The following is a 21,631-nucleotide window of genomic DNA, read 5'->3' as shown; positions in this document are numbered from 1 at the left end:
ATAGTCAGCTTGCATCTTTATACCACAGGCCTTAGAATTTTGACTAGGAACTGGGAATCAACATAAACATGTACAACTGCTGCTGTTGCGTCATCTAAGTCCCAGCTTTGCTTACCCCATTAGCTCTCCAGAAGATGGAGCATAATCCCTGAGGGAGGGATCAGACTGAATGTCCATCTAATCTAGCATCCTCTCACAGTGGTAAGCCCAATGTCTTTGGGAAGCCCACTAGAAGGACCTGGGCAAGCAGGAAGGACTCCTGAGGCTCAAGAACAGGAATGGGGAAACTCTGGCCTATGGATCTTACTGCGCTCACTGGGCTTCGCCATTTCACCAAGCAGGTACTGCTGTACATGTGACATCATCAGGCGTGGGACAGGTAGTTCCAACAATATTATTGTGTACTTCCTCCAGGATTTTGAATACAAACTGCTTCCTCTGGAAAGGGGAAAGTGCTCTGTTTTGGGGAGCATTTTCCCCTTTGCAAAGACTTTAAAGGCGGTTCCAGGGAGTTTCTTTGAAGTGTGTTCCTAGTGTCAACCAGCTGACTGAAGATACTCTTTCATTGCCAAAGGAGCTTGTTGTAACCACCAATCAGTTGTTCCGTGCTTACAGCAGCCTCCTTTGGACTTTGGCAGGTGTCAATCACCTGGTGTCATTATGATGACAGGTGATTGGCAGGTAGTCATTTCGACTCACTTGTCAAAGTTAGCCTGTGTGAGATGAGGGAGATACCAACCAGATTCCTTACCCTTGTGCAAGATATATGTTACTCTGCAGTTGCTGTTTTTTATTTCTTCTTCTTCTCCTTCTTCTCCTCCTTCTTCTTCTTCTTCTCCTCCTCCTCCTCCTCCTGTTGTTGTTTAAACAAAAAACAAAGCTATTGAAGCAGTTGTGAATGAGCAAAGGATGTATGGAAAGCGGCTGCTTAATAATCCTTTCTCTTTTGATCTTTTTCCTGTTAAAATCACTCTTGTATTAGCTAATTCCATTGGAGAGAGAACATAAGGCTTATCCATATCTTCCCTGGATCTTTCTTGCTATAGGTGAAAAAGCAGCTAGAGAGAAAGGTAATTCTGAGATGGAAACAACTGTCGGAAGGAACAGAGCACAGTCTTTTCCTGTTTAGATAAAGCCTGCTCCAGGCTGCTATGGGTTTAAAAGAAACTTCTATGGAGGAAACAGACAGAAATCTAGTATGTGGTTGAAGCGTCAGAAGAGAAGATGGATGGGACAAAATACTGACCATGATTTCCCAAATATTGACCATGGTTTTCCAAACACTGACCATGGTTTCCCAAGCTTCAGAGTTCTTGATGAGCTTACAAAGTTGTCATCAACTCCAGCCCAAATTCCTAGGAATATAAATGAAACAAAGTCAAGAAATATTACCAATGTTTATTAATCATCAATCACTGTCACTAGGAATTATAAAATAAAAAAAAATCATTTTAAATTCCCAAGGAAGGTACACTCTGTACATGCCCATGCCTTTTATTTCTGAGGCCCATAGTTCCTAAAGAAAATTTTCACACTATACCTCATAATGTTCTTTTCCACCCCTTTTAACTCTGTTTCAACCTCTAGGTCCTTAGCCAGTCGCTGCAGAGTCCTCGAATATCAGGTTAAGCTAAATGGGTTACTGGGGTCCTTGCCAATCCTGTACACTGGGATTTTGCCAGAAAAGGGTACTACTAAAGTGGTCAAAATAGTGTCTTTGTTAAATAAATAGCCCTAACTATGTTAAAAATAAAATTTGTTGTGGCTTTGTTGTGGCAGAGTTACCTGGAATTAAATCTACTTTAATTGTACAAACCTAAAGTTTTGGTAGGATCTTGAAACCCTCTTGAAAAATACTAGTAGTCTGGAGATGCCGTTATTTCAGATCAAATTGTTGCCCAACTGTTCATCTGGTCACACTGCAAAGCAGGGCCTAACTGGTAGTAGCACCTATCCTGTGGAACAACTTCCCAGCAGATAATATGCAAGCACTGATGCTGGATGGCTTCCCCTGAAGTGAAAAATGCCCTACTTTAACAGGCTTCCCTCCTCCCCCTGTTCTGCTATTGACTCCCACCTACTGTTTTGATTTGGATTTTGGGATTTTATAGTGTTGCATTGGGTTTTAGATGTAAACTGCTTTGGTAACGCATAATGGAAGTGGGGGGGAGCAGTACAGAAATCTTTAAAAATACAAAAGAAAAATACAAACCAAGTGTATTCCCTGACTCATCAAGTCCCCAGGTATTGATGGGTTGCACATGCTCAATTGTCTCCACTTCCAGAGTTTGACACACTGACATTATTTGTGACTTGTGGGAGTGAGACACTTAGAGATGTGGTAAGGTAAAGGGTAAAGGGACCCCTGACCATTAGGTCCAGTCGTGACCAACTCTGGGGTTGCAGCGCACAGAAACGCCATTTACCTTCCCGCTGGGAATCTACTTGCACTTTGGTGTGCTTTCGAACTGCTAGGTTGGCAGGAAGAGATGTGGTACTAAGGAATAATAAGCAGTGTGAGTGTGTTAATATTAAGTAAGAGATCAGCAAGGGTGGGATGTGGTCAGTTTTAGAAGCTGACAGCAATAGTTTCTGCACATCTTGATTCTGCAGGAAGATCTCCCCACAATCTCTCCCTGACTTTTCAGGGGCCTTCAGCTCCACTGGGGTGAAGGATCCCCTGTTGAATTGAGCAACATCAAAGGGCCCTGTGGTTCAAAACTGCATCTTTAAGGGTTTCCCTTCTGCCTTCTGAACTTGCCTCTGCAGCTAGAGAGTCCTTCGCTTTCGTGGTGTGTGCATGAGGGAATTGGGGGTGGGGGTCTACCAAAGGAGAAGGGCGACCCCACACTCAAGCAACCTCCCCCCGCCTTCTTTTTTTAAAAGAGATGTCACTTGTGTGGAGGCGATCTGGTGAAACCAGAGCAAAGCAAGAGTGGTCACACTCACCCTGTCCCCCAAATTCAGAGCGGACTAAGTTTTAAAGGGAGGGGATGTTCAGAGAAGGAAGCTTTGAGCTTGAATGAATGGAAAGGAGGAGATGGAAGGGGGGGAGATACAAGCAACTGGAGCTCTTGAAAAGAAAATCTCTGTGTGTGTGTGTGTGTGTGTGTGTGTGTGTGTATCTCTTCCACATACGCGAGCTCGCTATCTGGCTGCAATCAATGCCTCTAATTGATGCTTTCTTGCCATCGCGGTGCCCCTTCACTCTCTTCTGTTGCTTGCGTGTGTGTTTTCTTTTCCCCTCTGCCATATATATTTTGTGTGGTGTGTGTGTGTGATTTTCCCACCAACGCCACCATCCCCTCCCCTCTTTCCCTCTCTGCTCCAGCAGCACCAGCACCAGCCACCAGGACAAGTTGCTACGGAAACGGCTGCATGGCAACCGGCTCAGAGCCTGGGGTCCGTCTGCTGCTGCTGCTGTTGCTGCTGCCGCTGCTGCTTCTGCCGCCGCCGCCGCCGCTTGTGTGGCTGCCTCATTCTCCCGCGCGCTTCCCTCCTCGCTAGATGGTGTGCGAGACACCCGAGACTAGACACGCTCCGGACGCGGGCAGCGAGAAGCAGCGAGGAGCGGAGGGAGGCGGCAGAAGGCGAAGGCGAAGCCGGCACAGGCAGCAGCGGCGGCCGGACGAGAAGAGGCGAGAGGCGACGAGCGAGTCCGGGACGCTCTGCTGCTCGCCCGGGACCTGAGGAGAAGAAGAAGAAGAAGGAGAGGAGGCGGAGGAGGCGACGACGATTTCCCGCCCGCCCGCGCGCGCGCGCCTTTTTTCCCTTCCTTTTTCCTTCTGAGGGGAGACGAGCCCAGAGCCCGACGCCGAGCCAGAGCGCAGCGCAGCTTCTCCCTCCGAAGCAGGCATGGACATGATGCCTCTGGTCCAGGGCGCTTGTTGCTCCAACCAGTGGCTGGCCGCGCTGCTGCTGAGCCTCTGCTGCCTGCTGCCTTCCTGCCTGCCCGCCGGGCAAAGTGTGGACTTCCCCGGGACGGCCGTGGACAACCTGGTGGTCAGGAAAGGCGAGACGGCGGTGCTGAGGTAGGGCTCGCCTCAGCTGCTGCTGCTGCTGCTCTCCTGCTCAGGGCGGCGCGCGGCGGGGGGAGGGGGGGCAGAGGGCGGGAAAATAACATGTGAGGGGCTGTGTGTCGTGTGTGTGTGTTGTTGTGTTTCTCAACCCCCTCTCAGCTGGAGAAGAGAGTTTTGGCTCCGCGGGGGCTGCACCAAAAAATGGGTCCGAGCCGTGGAGTTGTTGGGCAGAGAGAGAGAGAGAGAGAGGAGGCTCCATCCCACTTGGAAACTAATGGAGCCCCTCTGAGTTTTGTCCCCTCCTGCATCTCTCTCTCCCCCCCCTCAGCCATGTCCCCCCCCCCCTCGCACTTGTGGCGTTGAAAGGTGTCCTTCCTCCTCTCCCCACCGAAATGCCCCTCTTGGTGGGACTTTCAGCGGAACTTTAGCATCGCTTTTTCGTTACTCGGTGGGCTCTTTGGAGTGAGTCTTCCTCCCTCGCTCCCTCTGTGGTGTTTATTATTATTATTATTACTATTCCCTTTCTCGTGGATTTGCAATTAGCTCTCTCCCCGGAATTACTTCGCAGCTTCTTCCTCAGGCGTGCTTCTTCTCTCAGCTCCTTGTTAAGCCTCTGAAAGCTGTAATGGCTCATCAGAGAACAGCGAAACCCCCCCCCCCGCACGCTCTCCCCCCCCCCCCGCCGCGTCCCCAGCTTCGCAGGCGAAGTGGCTGCAGTGCAGACTGAGCCTAGTGTGTGTGCGCGGTGCGAAATATCTCCTTTGAGCAGAAATGTTGGAAGTTGGTGCCCAGCAGAGCGATCCGAGTGATGCTTAAAACGCCACCCACCCCCCACCCCGTTCTTCAGAGCCTCCCTCCCTCTGGCGCTTGAAACTCCCGTCCAGATGCTTGCTGCATTATCACTGACAGTGCAGTTCCACGCATCTGACTGCTACGGTATGGGATATGTAGATTTCTCGAGAGATCTGATCCAGGGATCCATCTGTACCAAGTACCAAGCAATGCATACCGCAGTGTATTAACTAACACACGCACTTCTCTTTTTTTGCCTGGGAGAGGTGCCTGTATTCTGATGTTTAATTGGACCATTTCCCCCAAGCCCTGATCTATGCTGCAAAATAAAGGAGCTCCTGTTCTTCCTTAAAAAAAAAAAAGCAGAGAGAGAGAGCTTTGCGTGTGGAGATGATTTAAGAGCACACATTTGCCACTTGTCTTGTAAATGCAGAGCCCCGTGCCCAATTAGTTGACGTTGTGAAACTGTAGAGAATAAGCAGACAGTTTGGTAACGGAAAGATCTAAAGGGATGGGGGGGGTGGACTTTGTACCTCAGCAGCAGATGAATGCAAAAGGTCCTTACTTGCCTTTGGAATGCTAAGTTTGTTCAAAGAAGTTGGAATGGGAATCACTGATGCTCGACTTAATTTCTTTGGGATAGTGCTTGATGTTTGTAACAGGATCTGCAGTGCAACCTTCCTGTGCCTGCTATATAGCACTGCTCAGCAGTAACAGTTCACTGAGGATACAGATACACTCCACTTCGGGTTCTTGGCATTTTCATGGCGATTTTCATAGGAGGATGTTAACGATGTGTATTAATTACTTTTTCAAATATACATATTTCTGCCACCAGAAGATTGCACGGTTTACAGCAGTTTTGCCATTCCTTCCTTTTTAACAACGTTTCCATTTCATAACAACCCACTTGGCTAGTGGAGAATTTGTTTACCAGTAGCAGTCTATCGTCTATGCATCCCTCCCAGCGCCCCCCACAACTGGCTTAATTAGTCACCTGTTTTAGTTTGTGCCTCCCCAGCCCCCAGCTTAATTTTTAGTGGTCGCATTTTGCACATTGCCAGGACAATTCTCTAGGGTGTGTGTGAAGGGAGGGGAGCGATTGTATGGTTTTTCTTACTACTTAGAATAAGTACGAAGATTCCTACTTCTTGTTTCTTACATGTTCATAGGTTAGTCTCTGCAGCAGTTTTAACCATGAACGACGTGGTTATAAATTGTGTGGCTTGCTGATAGTGAATTAGATTCCTAAACTAACTTCATCAGAATCCTTGCTTTTCACTTATACTGCAAAGCTCTTGCCATATATTTATTGCAGGAGATACTCTTTCATTGTTTCAAACTGTGGCAGGGGCAGCCCAGCCCTATTTATTTCCCTGACTGTTCTCATGTGGTGGATGCTGAGAACACATTCAGTGTTTATGCACCACTGGTTGACATATTTTTCATCTGTAGTAATATGCTGTAGTTACAGTCCATGGTTTTAGAATACATTGGAATTTACTCTTGTTGGTTTCCCATGCTGCAGACAGAAAGTAAATGCAACCCTAGTCTCTTTCTTTATTTGCATTGCCTCCAATGTAAAGACAGCCAAGGATCAGAGTTGATGAGCTGAGTTTTCCCATTCATGCTAGGATGCAAACCAGTGCTAGTGGGCAGTGTGAATCCTTCATACATATTTTTAAAGAAACCCAATGAATTCAGAACTAAGCAACCGATGGTGCCTTTTCGCACCTAGAATTAAATGTGTATGTTATCACTGTAACATATGTATTTCTCCAAGGCCTGGCTATGACACGGAATACATTACATAAATGCAATAGGACTTTTATGGCAAAGCAATTCTTCCCATCTTGTAAGTGGGGGAGCATGAATAGCAGCTTTTAAAATAAAATTCCACCGAGAATAGAATGCACTATACATTATTTTACCAGAGAAAGCAAAATGCATTACTGATCTACTGGGCACAGAAGAGCAAAGGCAATATTAATGTTGTTAAAATTCCTTGAACGTTTCTTAAGGAATGGCACATTTTGTGGAATGAAATACATTCCCCTTGGTATCTGTCGTGCAAGCAAAGTTTGCTTCACTGGAGCCCAATTTTCAAGGAAAGTTGATAGGAAACAGAGGAGCAACTTAGCCATTTGATGCAGACTTCCTAGTCATTCTCTGGAATCTTGTCCCTACGGGTTATGCACAGCTTTTATTTAATGCATAAAACCCAGAACACTTAAATTAATGAAAATCTACAAGAAAATGCTTTTTGGGTGTCATATTCGGGAAGCAGCCTTCTGCAAACACAGACAAGGAATGCAGAGTACATACTGCAGCTGTTTCAATGGTTCTGTTGATTTGTTCACAGGTAGTAGCTAGTGTATTTTCTTCCACTTACCCAAGACTAGAGTGTGATGGTTGGGATTAATGCATATTGCTCTGCATAAAGAAATGTATATAAATATAAGGTGATATTGTATCACATATTTTTAACACTGTGATTCTGTATACAAACAACTACAGTATGTTTTATAAGGTTCATGCAAATATTTTGATTCTCAGAGTCAAACTGTATTTTCATGTTTAAAAAGAAATATTTTGTATGGCCAGGGGTCCCCAAAGGAACGGCACGCTTAAAATATTGCAATCAAGAAACTTCTAATTTGAAGACTTAAATCATCCAGTATAACTGCTGGTGGCTAATATTAAAGGTCAAGTGTTGGGATTTCTGAGTCATCCTTTCAGTTTTTGAGTCAGCAGTTCTGTTGTTTAATGAAAGGACGATTATGTTAATAAGGATGATATACAGGTGTTTTAATTATCTGACTGCTGAACTGTTGAAAAATGTTACCAGTTAGGCATTTTAGCTGAGATGCTATAGGGATGTAACTGTGGCATGGTGGTGGAGTCTTTCTCTGATAAATCCACAAGCCAAGTGAAGCCAGTAATGTCTACGGTTGTGTCAGTGGTAGCAAGACTCTTTCTAGGAAGCAATTCTTGTAATCACCATTAGTGGAGTCCAGTGCCAGACTTCCATGTGACTTTGCAGTGTCCCATGTGGGGCAAAATGTGATGGAATAAGGATAGCTTTCTTCCAGAAGCTTGGGCTGCAATCCTATACACAGTTACTAGGGAGTGATCACCATTGAACAAAGGTGGGGTATATTTCTGAGTACACATCTGTCTAGAAATTCACTGACAAAAGGTTTAAAGGAGGGATGTGCTATATATTGTAAGTATTATCTGAGAAATTTGAAGTATTATACTTTCTATGTGCAAGCTTAAAACATCTTATGTCTGCCAGCAATCTATATTTTAAACAACTTGCCTTGTTTTATAGGGTTGGGCAGCAAGCTGAAACATAATAGCTACACAGATTGAAATAAAATCCCAGGTCTACCAAATAAAACCACAGCTTTACAGCACCTTTTATCATTTTGTATATTTGGGTATCACAGTTCCAGTGTTGGAATACTAATATTATTGGTGATGTACACAAGGGATGGAGAACTTGCAGCCCTCCAGATGTTGTTGGACACTAGCTCCCATCACCTATCACTAGTGTGGACAATGGTTGGGGGTTATTGAAACTGTAGGCCAACAGTATCTGCGAGCCACAAATTTCCACCTCTGATATATCCTTGCTGGATGAAGATTATCACTGGGAGTTATGATATGTTCCAGCCAGCCATTTTTCTATAGCAGCCTTTCCCAACCAACCAAGTGCCATTCAGAGGCTTGGGCCTGCAGGCCCCACCATACCTGAGAGCTAGCAATGTGCAGAGTCTTGCTCCCCTACTCCACTCCACAAGGCACATATGACTGGACTCACATGAGAGTGCCCAACTAGAACTATGGTACAGCACAGGGTATTCTGACTACAGGCTTGCATGATCAACTTTTGATTTTTATTACAACCCTGAGATCTACCGACTGGTGCAAAACGAGAACAAAATTTGGGAAAGGCTGGTGAAGATTGCTGCCTCCAAGAAAACTCGATCACAGAAAAGGATTTAGCTCCCACACCAGCAATGTTCCTGAATATTTTTAACTTTCTCCCATTTAAATGAATGGCTATGACCCACCCCATGGAGAAAAGAAAAAAGAAACTTGTAATCCCACCCAGGCATATGTCCCATTGAACTTATTATGGCTTATTTCTGAATAGACATATATAATATTGTACTACCGTACTCTGTCATTCTGAACTGACTAAAATGAATCATGACTTAGCAATAAGCATCCTGGATATTGGTTTTATGTTAGGATGTATCTCTGTGCTTCTACAATATATCATCCAGACCTGATAACAGCCCAATTGCTTCTGTGGTATAGACGCTGTTGTGATTCGGGGCATGGCCTTTGTTGACGTACTTCAACAAAAATGAAAACCGCAGACGCAAACACAGTGAATTAGTTGAATAGAATGACACAACTTCTTAATATATGTCTTAAAGCGCTTACACAGTTTGTGCTAGTCTGTTCAGTTCAACAGGTCTGATCTACTGCAAGAACATAGTTATAACTAAGCAATGAGTAGGTCAAAGTTTATAGGTACCATTTTAAAAATTGGACAGACATGCTTAGGCTTTCCTTGGGGCAAGGTGTGAGGACACATGATACAGTCATCTCCCTGAATCTATGATGCCATAGATGGGATATCAAATGTAAATCCCATGTACTCCAACTTGAGTTCCATGATGGGAAAAGTTATTCTTTCTCCCTTCCTTTTTGGTGAGCTACAACTGCCATTTTTTTTCATTTTCTACATCGTAAGTCAATAAACTTCATTCCTTCCCAGTGTCGCAGTGTACATAGTGGAACATGGTAAACTGCCTTATACAGAGCCAGCCATTCGTCCATCTAGGTTATTATCGCCTACACTGCTGATCAGCAAAATTCTGGGATTCAAGGCAGAAATCTTTCCCAGTCTTACCTGGAAATGCCAAGGACTGAATATGGGAACATCAAAATGCAAAACATGTGCTCTACTACAACACCATGGCCCTTAAAAGATTGTTGGGGAAAAGCTTGACTGAATTCTTGAGGCGCAGATTAAAATTAACAATCTGGTTTTGAAGTGGGACTGAAATGAAGGTTTGAAGAAAATAGCAAATGCACCAAAATGCATATCCGCTTGGAACATGGAAGAGGCACATGCTGGAAAATGGAGAACTGAGTTTCACAAAGATAACTGCTTGGGTGTGATGTTGAGGCCAAGAGGAATAAGAAAATTGAGAATCAAGGCACTGCAAACAAGAAAGCCCCTGTGTGATTATCGTTAAATCACACCTAATGTGTTGGTGGATTTGATTTTAGAATTGACACGTGGTTGCAAGTTGAGCAATGTGAATTCGGACAAAAATGGAAAGTTGGATGCTAGGTATAGTAACAGGGCCATACTGATTTACTGAAGGCAGTCTTATATCTGTGGGAACATCTAAGAGAAAATAAGCTGAGTTTATGGCCCATTAAAATGGGACTTAGATGTTTAATTGCAGGTTCAAGCCCTGCAGATTCACTGGAAAATAACTTTTTCTGAAGTGTGTCCTAAAGGTACATAATAAAATGCTAATATTTTTTCAGAGTTGGCCATAATAATTTGTGGTGGCAGGTGAGAATCTTCGCTGAAAATGCCTCTTGGCATCTAGGGATGGAAAAATTAACCAATTTCAGTTCTATCAGTTTCACACTCCCCCCCTCCCAATCTTAAATTCACTTCTTCACATTTCTTCATTGATTTTCAATGATGATGATGATAATTTACTGGCTGGGTTTCCCCAGCCACAGGGTTTCGTCAGTAAAAAATCCTTATGAAAATTCTTCAGCATGTGAATTTCTTCTAAAACCACATTTTCTGTATGCAGCTTTGACTAATGTACACATTTTGCACACAGTTTCTTCTAATGTAATGCTGGATGGCACAGTTGGATAGAGCGTGGTGCTGATAATGCTAAGTTTGCAGGTTCAATCCCTGTATGGGACAGCATTGCAGGGGGTTGGACTAGATGATCCTCAGGGTTCCTTCCAGCTCTACAATTCTATGATACTGGATAAATCTATGATATTTTTGCATCTATTTTCATTAATATATTCATTTTTATCCACACTCTCCCCCAAATATGCATTTTTGTCAACACCAGTTAGAGAACTGCATTAAGGTTTAGTAATAAAGATGAGGACATCAGATGGCCCCAGGATATATTTTAGATGGATGGAAAGTTGTGTATGTTTTGTTTATATACTGCCTGCAGTATGTAATGTTGCATGCTGTTGGGGGTCTGTTATCTCACTTGTAGTTTATAATGATTCTATGGCAGTATAAGTGGGACGTGGGTGGCGCTGTGGTCTAAACCACTGAGTCTTGGGCTTGCCGACCGGAAGGTCGGCGGTTCGAATCCCCACGACAGGGTGAGCTCCTGTTGCTCGGTCCCTGCAACCTAGCAGTTTGAAAGCACGTCAAAGCACAAGTAGATAAATAGGTACTGCTCTGGCGGGAAGGTAAATGGCGTTTCCATGTGCTGCTCTGGTTTCGCCAGAAGTTGCTTAGTCATGCTGGCCACATGACCCAGAAAAACTGCCTGAGGACAAATGTCGGCTCCCTCAATCAGTAAAGCGAGATGAGCACCGCAACCCCAGAGTCGTTCACGACTAGACTTAACTGTCAGGGGTCCTTAACCTTTACTTTTTACAGCAGTATAAATGGATCTGATTTCTCTTTCCAAATGTCTGGATATATTTGTGCATGAATATAAATCAGCATTTGGGTCAACTTCATAGGGAACTATTGGTCCGGGTAGTTCAGTATAGTACAATTATTGGCAGTAGACTGGTCTCCAGGGTTTGAGACAGCCATCTTTCCAGCTATTATATTGAGATCCTGGGGACTGAACTCTTCAGCCCTTCCCACAAAGGTAGCATTTACCAAGTCTACCTGCTGTAAACTATTCCAGCTTCTTTTTATTAAACCCTCAATAAACTTAATTCTATATCAGTCCTAAGCAACTTGTTCCATTACTCAAGTGCTTTTTTATGGCTTAGAAACCTTTCCTACTGTCAAATTAAAAAACCTGCCTTTTTGTAATTCAATAAATTGAAGTGCATATTAGAGACGATTTAACCACAGGCTCAAGTGCCAGGTGTTTATCTGTTAATTGGCATAGATTTGAAATGAAGAAATCTTCCATAAACAGCTTCTTAACTTTAGACACCTACATGTAGCAAAAAAATGTATTAATATTTCAGAAAGATCCGCATGAATACTCACTTTGCAAATCATTCTACAAGTATAAAATAGAGGAAAGAAATTGAAGCCATTAATAAGGAAAGGATTTACAATGGAGGAAAAGACAAGATTAAATGTAGGTAGAGGAGCTAATATATCCAGGAGCATAAGAGCATGCATCAGACTAAAGCAACCTCATGGACTGCTGAATAAATGTGCATAGTTAGAGGAAGATTTTGCTTGCAGCACACAGCAGAAATTTCACTTCTCTAGATATTTGATCTGGAATAAGGACCTAAATAGATGAGTCAATAACCTTCTAATCTGCATAACATTGCCATTCCACTTTTACAATCCAGTTGTTTATTGAAAGAAAAGTTATAGTGCCGCTTATATCACACAAAAAATGAAAGAGCTATACTAGCATTAAATTAATGTCCTCCATGTATTTTGGATTACCGCTACCATCCTCTCTTACCATTTGGCCATGCTCGCTGGGTCTAACATAAGCTGAGAGTCCAGTTTATTTAGGGGGTGGGTCAAGTGGTAAAGTCTTTAGTGGCAAGTCAAATAGTAGAATTTATTTGAGGCTTGGTGGTGGGATGCATGCTGAAGACATACTGGAAGCTTGGGGCTTTTCTGATAATTGTGTTCCCTAAATTTTGACCCACACCTTTTAGCAGTTTCTGGAATTATGATTGTCAACAGACACAATCCTATAAAATGAACACAAAAAATTGGCCGCCTGAACTGCTAGATCATACCTGTTCTTTTCTTGCCTTCCTATAGTATTTTACCAGGTAAATGTCCTATACTCTGCCAGGGTGATTTTGGTAGACAAAATAGCCATTGAATTATCCATTGACAAATAGCATTTCGTATTGCAATAAGCAAATAGCAGACCCTACAAGTGTCACTTTTCCAGATTTACAGAAGCTGTCCCAGTTTCTTATTTGATCCCAGAGTGTCCCACTTTTCCTTAGGACATCTCTATTTTCACTGGAAAAATGTTGGAGTGTATGGAGTTATACAACTCCCGAGCCAAGGAGGTCCACATTTAGAAGACATCTGAAGCCAGCCTTGTATAGAGAAGTTTTTTAAAATATTGTGTTTCTATATACTTTTGTACCTTGGTTTTCAAACAGCTTAGTTCTCAAATGTTTTGGCTCCCAAACGCCGCAAACCTGGAAGTGACTGTTCCGGTTTGCAAACAGTTTTTGGAAGCCGAACGTCTGATGGAGCTTCTACGACTTCCAATTGGCTGCAGGTTTTTACTGCAGCCAATCAGAAGCCACAGTTTGGTTTCCGAACGTTTTGGAAGTTGAACAGAGTTCCGGAATGGATTCCGTTCAACTTCCAAGGTACAACTGTATGTTGGAAGCCACCCAATGTGGCTTGGGCAACCCAGTCAGATGGGTGGGGTATAAATAATAAAATTGTTGTAGTTGTTGTTGAATAAGATGTCCCTATTTTCATCGGAGAAATGTTGAAGGGTATGAAATAGTAGAGTGCCCGAGAGCTACTAGAAAATATACATATTGTAAGGAATGAAAGTTGCTTCTGTGTAGGATGTACTGTTGGGACAAAAAGATTACCTTAGATTTTTTTCAATTACTTTCTTCTCACTGAATGGCATTAAGTGTCAGTGTCCTAAATGTTAGCAAAATAGAAGATTCAGCCTCCAGATTAAGTCTGCCTGATCAGCTGACATGCTTAAACTGCAGTACTGTATTCCCAAGGACTACAGAGAATGAATTACACTGGTTTTAATCCCATAAGGATAAGATAATCAAACTCTGTATCAAACCTGCTTTTTAAAACAGATGTGGTTTTGGCATTTTAATGCATGTGCACTTGCTGCACCAAGCACATATTTTGGTTTTCAAGTTACTCTGCAGGCCAAGAGATATCTCAGGGGGGGGGGGCGGTTCTTTCAGGCCAACAGCCACCTTTCCTCTTGGGTAATTTTCCAGGGACCACATGCAAAAGGTAGGCAGAGCCAGAGGCAAAAGTGGGCAAAGCAATACATTCAGTTTTTACAACAACAACAATTTATTATTTATACCCCACCCATCTGGCTGGGTTTCCCCAGCCACTCTGGGTGGCTTCCAGCAAAATATTAAAATACAATAATTCATCAAATCTTAAAAGCTTCCCTAAACAGGGCTGGCTTCAGATGTCTTCTAAAAGTCAGATAGTGTTTATTTCTTTGACATCTGCTACCTTTGGTAGCTTGGTTTCTAGACACACTGTCATATGCTCTCAATCCCTCGTTTGCCTGGATATGGGACTATCAGAATTCAGCGACACATTTCTACCAAGCCAAAAACACTTAAGAGGAATGTGAAACAGGGCCTGTGAGCTGTGTGCCTGGAAATGGTATGGCCGAGGAATATGGGATAGCCAGCCTCATTTAGCCAACAAATTGCAGTCTAAATAATGCCTGGAGGGGTTAAGACTATAGAGTAAGTTGTCCTGCCAGGCCTACTTCACCTTGGAAGGAACTAGCAACAGTCAAACCTTGGTTCCTGAACAGCTCCGTTTTGGAATGTTTCGGCTCCCGAATGCCAAAAACCTGGAAGTAAGTGCTCCAGTTTTCGAATGTTTTTTGAAAGCTCTTGCAGCCAGTTGGAAGCCACACCTCAGTTGTCGAACGTTTCAGAAGCCAAACGGGCTTCTGGAACGGATTACATTCGACAACTGAGGTTTGACTGTAATCAAGGCAATTGTTCACCCCCAATCTACCTGAGAAGCTCAATGTGTAAGAAAGTCTGAGCAGGTTGCCATGTTTTACTGCCTGTGTAACATTTTATGAATGCGGAATGGAAAAGGACATGAACAAGACCTTTGAAGTGTTTGTAAGTAAACCAATTTTTAACTTACCAAACGTGGTCTTTTCCTATACTAGGGGAAGAGGGAACTCACAAGGGTGTATTTTAAAGGCCCAACAGCTTATATTTCCTTGCTTTACGTTGCTGCATATTTTGTGATTTTAAATCTCTTCTGAGTTTCTCTCATGAAAGATTATTTGCTTTAAACTTGGATCTTTTGGCATCCAGTAATTCTCCTTTCTACATACCATTTCCCACTGCCACCAACAAAGAATGGTCCTGACAGCAAGATAGAGGGACTTGGAGGGCCACATTCAGACCCTGGACCTGTGGTTCTTCACCCTGGATGTATGAAGGAATTGCGAAGCAATCACTTTTGGCATAGGATTCCAGAGATGGGGTCTTGCTGTCCCATTTAACGTAAACAGTAGAGGGAGGAAATGAGAGAGTCATTTGCCTTTTTCATTTGAGTTGTGAGAAACTCTGGGCTTATTCCTGGCCCTTAAATGGCAATGACTTGGTCTGCAGTGTATAACCCATGTCCTGATAAATGCAGTAATAATGAATAAATCTCTGGATGATGGTGTGCCTTAGAATTAAGCTCTGCTTCTGTTTTGGTGGAAGTCTTCCCTTACATTGTAGGCTTTTTTTCAGAGCATGATACAGCATGAGCTGTTATCCCAGCAAATCCGTTTAGCCATCTGGACCTCTGCACTGTGTCTTTTTCACTCTCTCTCTCTCTGGTAACAGCAAGTCCCCAAGTTCTAAATATATGTGTGTACCCTGGCAACAAAGCACAGAATAAAGCAACTTCCCTCCAGTAAACAAGAACTGGAGATACTTTTTTTATTTGTTACCACAGCACAGCAGCCACACCAGCTGTTGCCAAAACCATTGCACAAGCTGTTGAGTGAATAGTTTAGCTGGTTGCCACAAGCCTGCGTTCACTTCCTTTGCTGTGTGAGCTTAATGAAAGCCCAGGTTTGCAGAACTTCCAATGTAGTCATTGATTAGATTTTACAGATGGAATTTCATTAATGGTGTTCCAGTTATTTGCTTGTTACTTTTAATTGTTGACCTGTTAAATGAAATACTTGGCAGAGGATGCTGCTGAAACTTCCTGGAATCTTAGATTAAAAAGGGACACGGATTTGCCATTATGGCCCTAGTCAAGTATTGGGGAGGGGAACCTGGCATCTTCCAGATGTTGCTGGACTTCATTTTCCCAACATCACAATGTGGTGTAGTAGTTAGAGTGCTGGACTAGGGCCTGAGAGACCAGGGTTCAAACTCTTACTCAGCCATGAACCTACAGCCACTTTCTTACAGCCTAACTTTCCTCAAAGGGTTGCTGTGAGAATAAGATTGAGTGGGGGGAAAGTGTTTGTGCCACCTAGAGCCTTTTGGAGAAAAGGTGGAATATAAATACAATAATAGATAAAATAAATGCCCAGCCAACATGCATTACAAGTGGAAGGGCCACAGCCCTATACATTGGGGATAAAATACTGTATATTAGGGACATGGGCGGCGCTGTGGTCTAAACCACTGAGCCTCTTGGGCTTGCCGATTGGAATTCAAATCCTCGTAACAGGGTGAGCTCCCGTTGCTCTGTCCCATCTCCTGCCAACCTAGCAGTTCGAAGCACACCAGTGCATATAGATAAATAGGTAACGCTGCGGTGGGAAGGTAAACGGCGTTTCCATGCACTCTGGTTTCCATCACGGTGTCCCATTGTGCCAGAAGTGGTTTAGTCATGCTGGCCACATGACCCAGAAAGCTGTCTGTGGACAAATGCCGGCTCCCTCAGCCTGAAAGTGAGATGAGCGCCACAACCTTTTTTGACTGTACAGTATATTAGCAGTAGGAAACCTACATGACCTACCATTTGTTGTTGGACTGCAAGTCCCATCATCCCCAGCCAAAATGCATAATGGTCCAGGATGATGTGCAGTTATAACTGGAGCCCACAGGTTTCCTATTTCTCTAGCAGTGCATAATCATTGGAAAAAGAAAAAAAGCTCACCTATGTTCTCCAAAAAGATCATTTACTTTTCTGCAAACCATCCCAGTAGGCCTATCAGTCCGCAAAACATGCTAAGTCATACTTTGATAAGCTATTTTTCTCTCCACAACAGACCAGATTTTGTGGTATGCAGAAGCAGAAGTTTTTTCTGTTTGGAAACTGAATTGTTCTTCACCTGTTCACTGCCTGCTTAGCAATATCTGCTTTGAACCTGGCTGTAAGACTGCAACTGCCAATAGTTCCTTCGAATAATTTTAGGAGAACCAGCTTGCTAACCAACCAACCCATTTCCCTATCTTTCTGCCAAGTGTGTAATTTTCTCCAGAGATTGCAACCATGCCCTCCAGACACCGTGGACTCCAACACTCAATTGGGGTCACCAATGGCCAAGGATGATGGGAGTTGTAGTCTACAATATCTGGAGGGTGTTCCGTTCCTACCCATTCCTTCTAACATCAGTGCAGCCAATGAAGGTATATTATCTGTATTTGGCTGGAGATGTCTATTTATCCGGTAGCCCTTTTCTTGTAGTTTTTTGTTATTTTGAACTTCTCTATTGTAAGCTGATTTTGGCATTGGAAAAGTGATCTCTAAACACATACATTTACTTCTTTCAATAAACTTTGAGAATATGATAGTGCAGGTTGTACGCTCTCATTAATTTATGTATGCCTGTCTTGTTATTTAGGACTTCAAGCTTTAATCTGTTGAACTGGTAGATCAATCAACCAGAGCTTTTATATTTCAGTTTAATGTGTGTGTCCCAATTAAGTGGAGGCAGCAGAAACTGAAAGGCACACAAGCTGCATAGACATGCCAGCTTTATTCTCTCTCTCTTTTTGTCATCTTACTTGGCATGTAAAAGGTGGCTCTTCTCCAGTTTGGTATTCAAAGCTAGTAGATATAATGCATTTCAGGGAAAAACCACTACAGTTCCTTCTAGCAATAAGAATCATAGGTAACCCAAAGAGGACAGTGTTCATTTGAAATCAATGTCAATACATCTTTTAAATCTGGGTCTTCTCCAAAACTAATGGGAAATTGAATTTGTTCATTTCTATGCCCTTTTTTGTGCTGGCAGTATTCCTGTGATAGGGAATACACAAAAATTTAGGTTTCCACATCACATTGAGGAAAAAGTAAGTATTAAAGATGGCCTTTGCTTCTATGAGCTTTTGTTTCATTTATCTTTGGAGAAACTGTGCTATTCAACAAGATGGAACATATGAAAGGATAACTTGAATCTGCAGGCTTTAAGACTGGGAATAGCTTTCCCAGTCATCACTGTAAAGATAATGAATATTCCATATTCATATACTGTAGGCGACTCCTGATGTCCTCTCTCTAATTATATACGTAACAATCTAATTTTTAATACTTAATTTTTTGATGTGCTGGCGTTCTTCTTCCTGTCAATGATCTACTAAGGGTTTTTGGTTCCTTGTGCCATTAATTTTCCAAGGTAATCCCTCCCTGTTGGGGATTATTGCTTTAATACAATATTTGCAGTCTCAATAGCAATAATTACAGGGAAAGAAAGTCCTTTACCCACAATGAATTTAACCTCTTAAAGGAATATCAATTGAGCTACACATTGAGCTGTTCTACAGTTTCTGCCAACACTAGTGATTGAGTTACTTAAACATTGCACAATATTTGGTTTCCTACTGTTTAATATGTAATTATGATTTTACTACTTTGAATAATGAAGAATGAAACTATGTTAGGGGAATGAAAATCTAATAATGAAATGTAAGCTATTTGCTTTTGGGGTTGAACAGTCTCGTTCATCTAAACAGTTGATTGAACCTTATTTCTTAATTTAAGTAATGAGTGAAAAATAGTATGAAAATACGCTAAGGGTGTCTGTTGCTAGTCTTTCAGATAGATGCTCATGATGTGAAGTTAGAAGTGTGCCACACCAATTTAAGTTAGATTTACTAGGAGACAGGTATGTTTAGGATTGAAGCCTTGGGCTGCAGTGCCAATACTGTTTTCTCTAGATCATGGGATTGCTCTAGAATAAGTTTTCTGTGGCTGGTAGCATTAAGGAATCATTGGGACATTTTTGGCTTTCAAACAGGCAGCTTTTGTGTAGAACTAAGGCATGGCACATGAAGGTTGTTATCACCTGTGGAAGTTTGACTGAAATTATACATAAGATGCTAACATAAATATAGAACTTTGACAGGTAGAGATTTGAGGCACACTGTACTCAATATGCTGATGACACTCAATTCTTTTTCTCTGTTATATCTGAACCATGTGGGGCTGTGACTGGTTTCTGGAGGCAGCAGTGGGCTCTTTAGGGATCAGTAAACTAAGACTAGATCCCTACAAGACAGAGGTTCTGTAGGTTGGTGATTCTCGTGTCTGGGAACTGGATAGATGGCCTGTTCTGGATGGGGTTGCACCCCCATTGTAGGAGCAGGTTCCAATCATTGAGTTCCTCTGGATTAGCATTGTCCCTGTGGTTGTATTAGTTGTATGGATTGGTTGTTTCCAGTCTTAAGGATCTCCAGTTGAGGGGTAGGATTTTGAAGATTTCTTCAGGTACCGTTCATGAAAACACCGCCACCACCCCACCCCAATGTAATGCAGTGGATATGCTTCTCCATGGTTTTGCCCAGGCAGCTGCTTTGAGGAGCTGTCCATCAGGAAACTGGAGTGGAAGCCCACAATCATGAGAATTCTGAGGCAACAGAGTTTTCCATGCAAGATAGACATTTGCTCCTATGTGCAGTTTTCCTCACAGTTCTTCAAAATAGTCCCTAGACAGAGCAACAGAGATGCTTCTCTTGGTGGAAATGTGGAGACCTTTTCTGAGTCTTGGATTATGTTCTAAATGATTATTTGGGTAGACCTTGAATCATTTCTGACAATTTGAAGCAGGTGAGAAAGAACTCATTCATTTCCTCTGAAGTGTAAATTGTACTGAGCCAGACATATATTGGTGAAAGAGGCTGCAAACACTTTACAGCAACTCTAGTCTATCATTGTATTTTATTCCTTCAAAATAAGATATAAAATCTTGGTGTAGCTACATGGAAATATAATAATATAAGTCAATATTTTTCAAATTTTAGCTGAAGAGAGGTTGTTGAGATCCATGCTACTTTTGTAATTTTTCTCCAGGGTGATATTGAACCTACAATTGGGAGTAGTCCAATCCAGGAACAGTTTTGCCACTTCATTTATTGTATGTGTGAATTTGGCCCACTGATATAAGCCCATGTTGATGGATTTGCTGACCACAGAACAAGGATTATTTGTGCACTACCTCTACCACTCTGCATCACAGTATCATTGGGTTTTAATTTAGGAGAAACGCTCACTGAAGGCATTTGGCTTCAATACTTTGTCAACACTTTGTGATATATTTCTCAGATGGTGCCATGGGTACTTGAAGAGCACTTAGCAGTTATTAATTAACAAATTATGGGATAATCCTTTATAGGAAAAGTGGGCTCCCATTTGAAAAGTGAAGCAAATGCCATGGCAATTACTTTTAAAACAAGTTGAAACTATGTAGGTATATACTTAAATGATGCTCTGAGTCATTTCCTTCAAATAATTATAACTCAACATCGATTCTATTAACACTGAGAGATATCAAGTTAGGTTCACAAAGATAAATTGACTTTATCAATCCATTGATTTCATTGAGTCTACTCTGAGTATGGTGTAGCTATCACCTGCTTGACAGAAAACACAACATTTAACATAAAAATAACACCTGTTGTTTTGGTGGTCTATGGTAAGGGTCATTGATGAATTTCATCATTTTGTGTTCTGATCCAGCACCTTCCAGACTTAGTTCCACAATAGCTTTTTCACTTCCCATAAAGACACCTCTGCTTCAGAGGGTTGACCTTAGAGGATTGGATCTAGAGAAACTTTACCAATGCTCTATTCACACAGTGGGACCTTTCTACATCTACACTCGCCCCTTCTGGGCCTGCACCCTTGGCAGGGGTGGTTTTGCCAACCCCTAAGTACAGTTCTGGATATGGCTCTGGAACAACACATTGAAAAGGAAAGGGAGTAGCCCTTTGAGATATGTTGTTCCTACACTGCCTCTCAGTAAGCTGGAAATGGTACAAAGGAACTCTTCTTTCTGTAATTTCAGTAACAGCCAGTCATAGTTTTGTCATGCAAATCCTTTTAAATAAATGTTAAGTTGTTGTGCATCAGAGCTGCATAGTTTTTGTGCATTAGCACTTAACAAATAGGAAATATTTTAGTGTGTTGTGCAGATGTTGCTACTCTAGCAATACAAATGCAATGAAAATTATGCCATGTAAATTCAGTAATGATGTAAAAGTAATATAGGTATCAAATTTCACCACCACAATGCCTGCTTTGATTACAGTAACTCTACACACACACACACACACACACACACACACACACTTCCTCTGAGCAACAAAGCAATAATCTAAGGATTAAAACACAAATTAACTAAAGGCCCAAAACAGCAGAAAGCAAAAAGTCAAAGAGCAACACAAGTGCATGAATTAACAGCAGAATCAACATTCATGAAAAATGTGTAAGAAAGGTTGTTGTAAGAAATATCATTGAGATTACATATACACCATACATTTAAAGCACACTCACACACATTTAAATAACACAACTTTCCCCAAAGAATCCTAAGAACTGTATTTTGTTAACAATCTTGTAGCTCTGTGAGAGGGAACTACGCTTCCCAGAGTTCTTTAGGGGAAGCTAAGTACTTTAAATG

The 21,631-nt window shown here is 42.3% G+C and overlaps 1 protein-coding gene across 2 annotated transcripts in view; it reads left to right on the top strand.

The window, feature by feature from the left end:
• The first annotated feature begins 3,413 nt into the window (after positions 1 to 3,413).
• NEGR1 (neuronal growth regulator 1) overlaps positions 3,414 to 21,631 on the top strand; it is a 444,891-nt gene continuing 426,673 nt past the window's right edge. The window contains exon 1 of one of the 2 annotated variants that reach the window (XM_083510584.1): positions 3,414 to 4,031. In XM_083510584.1, the coding sequence (XP_083366710.1) occupies positions 3,856 to 4,031 (176 nt within the window). In that variant the 5' untranslated portion in view covers positions 3,414 to 3,855. The remainder of the gene's footprint in view (positions 4,032 to 21,631) is intronic. The other variant, XM_083510583.1, reaches the window with a different exon arrangement.

This window comes from Podarcis liolepis (assembly GCF_965112155.1).
Source record: "Podarcis liolepis genome assembly, chromosome: 6".
Taxonomy (NCBI): Eukaryota; Metazoa; Chordata; class Lepidosauria; order Squamata; family Lacertidae; genus Podarcis; species Podarcis liolepis.
The sequence above is the reverse complement of the archived record's forward strand: the minus strand, read 5'-3'. Positions and strand labels throughout refer to the sequence as shown.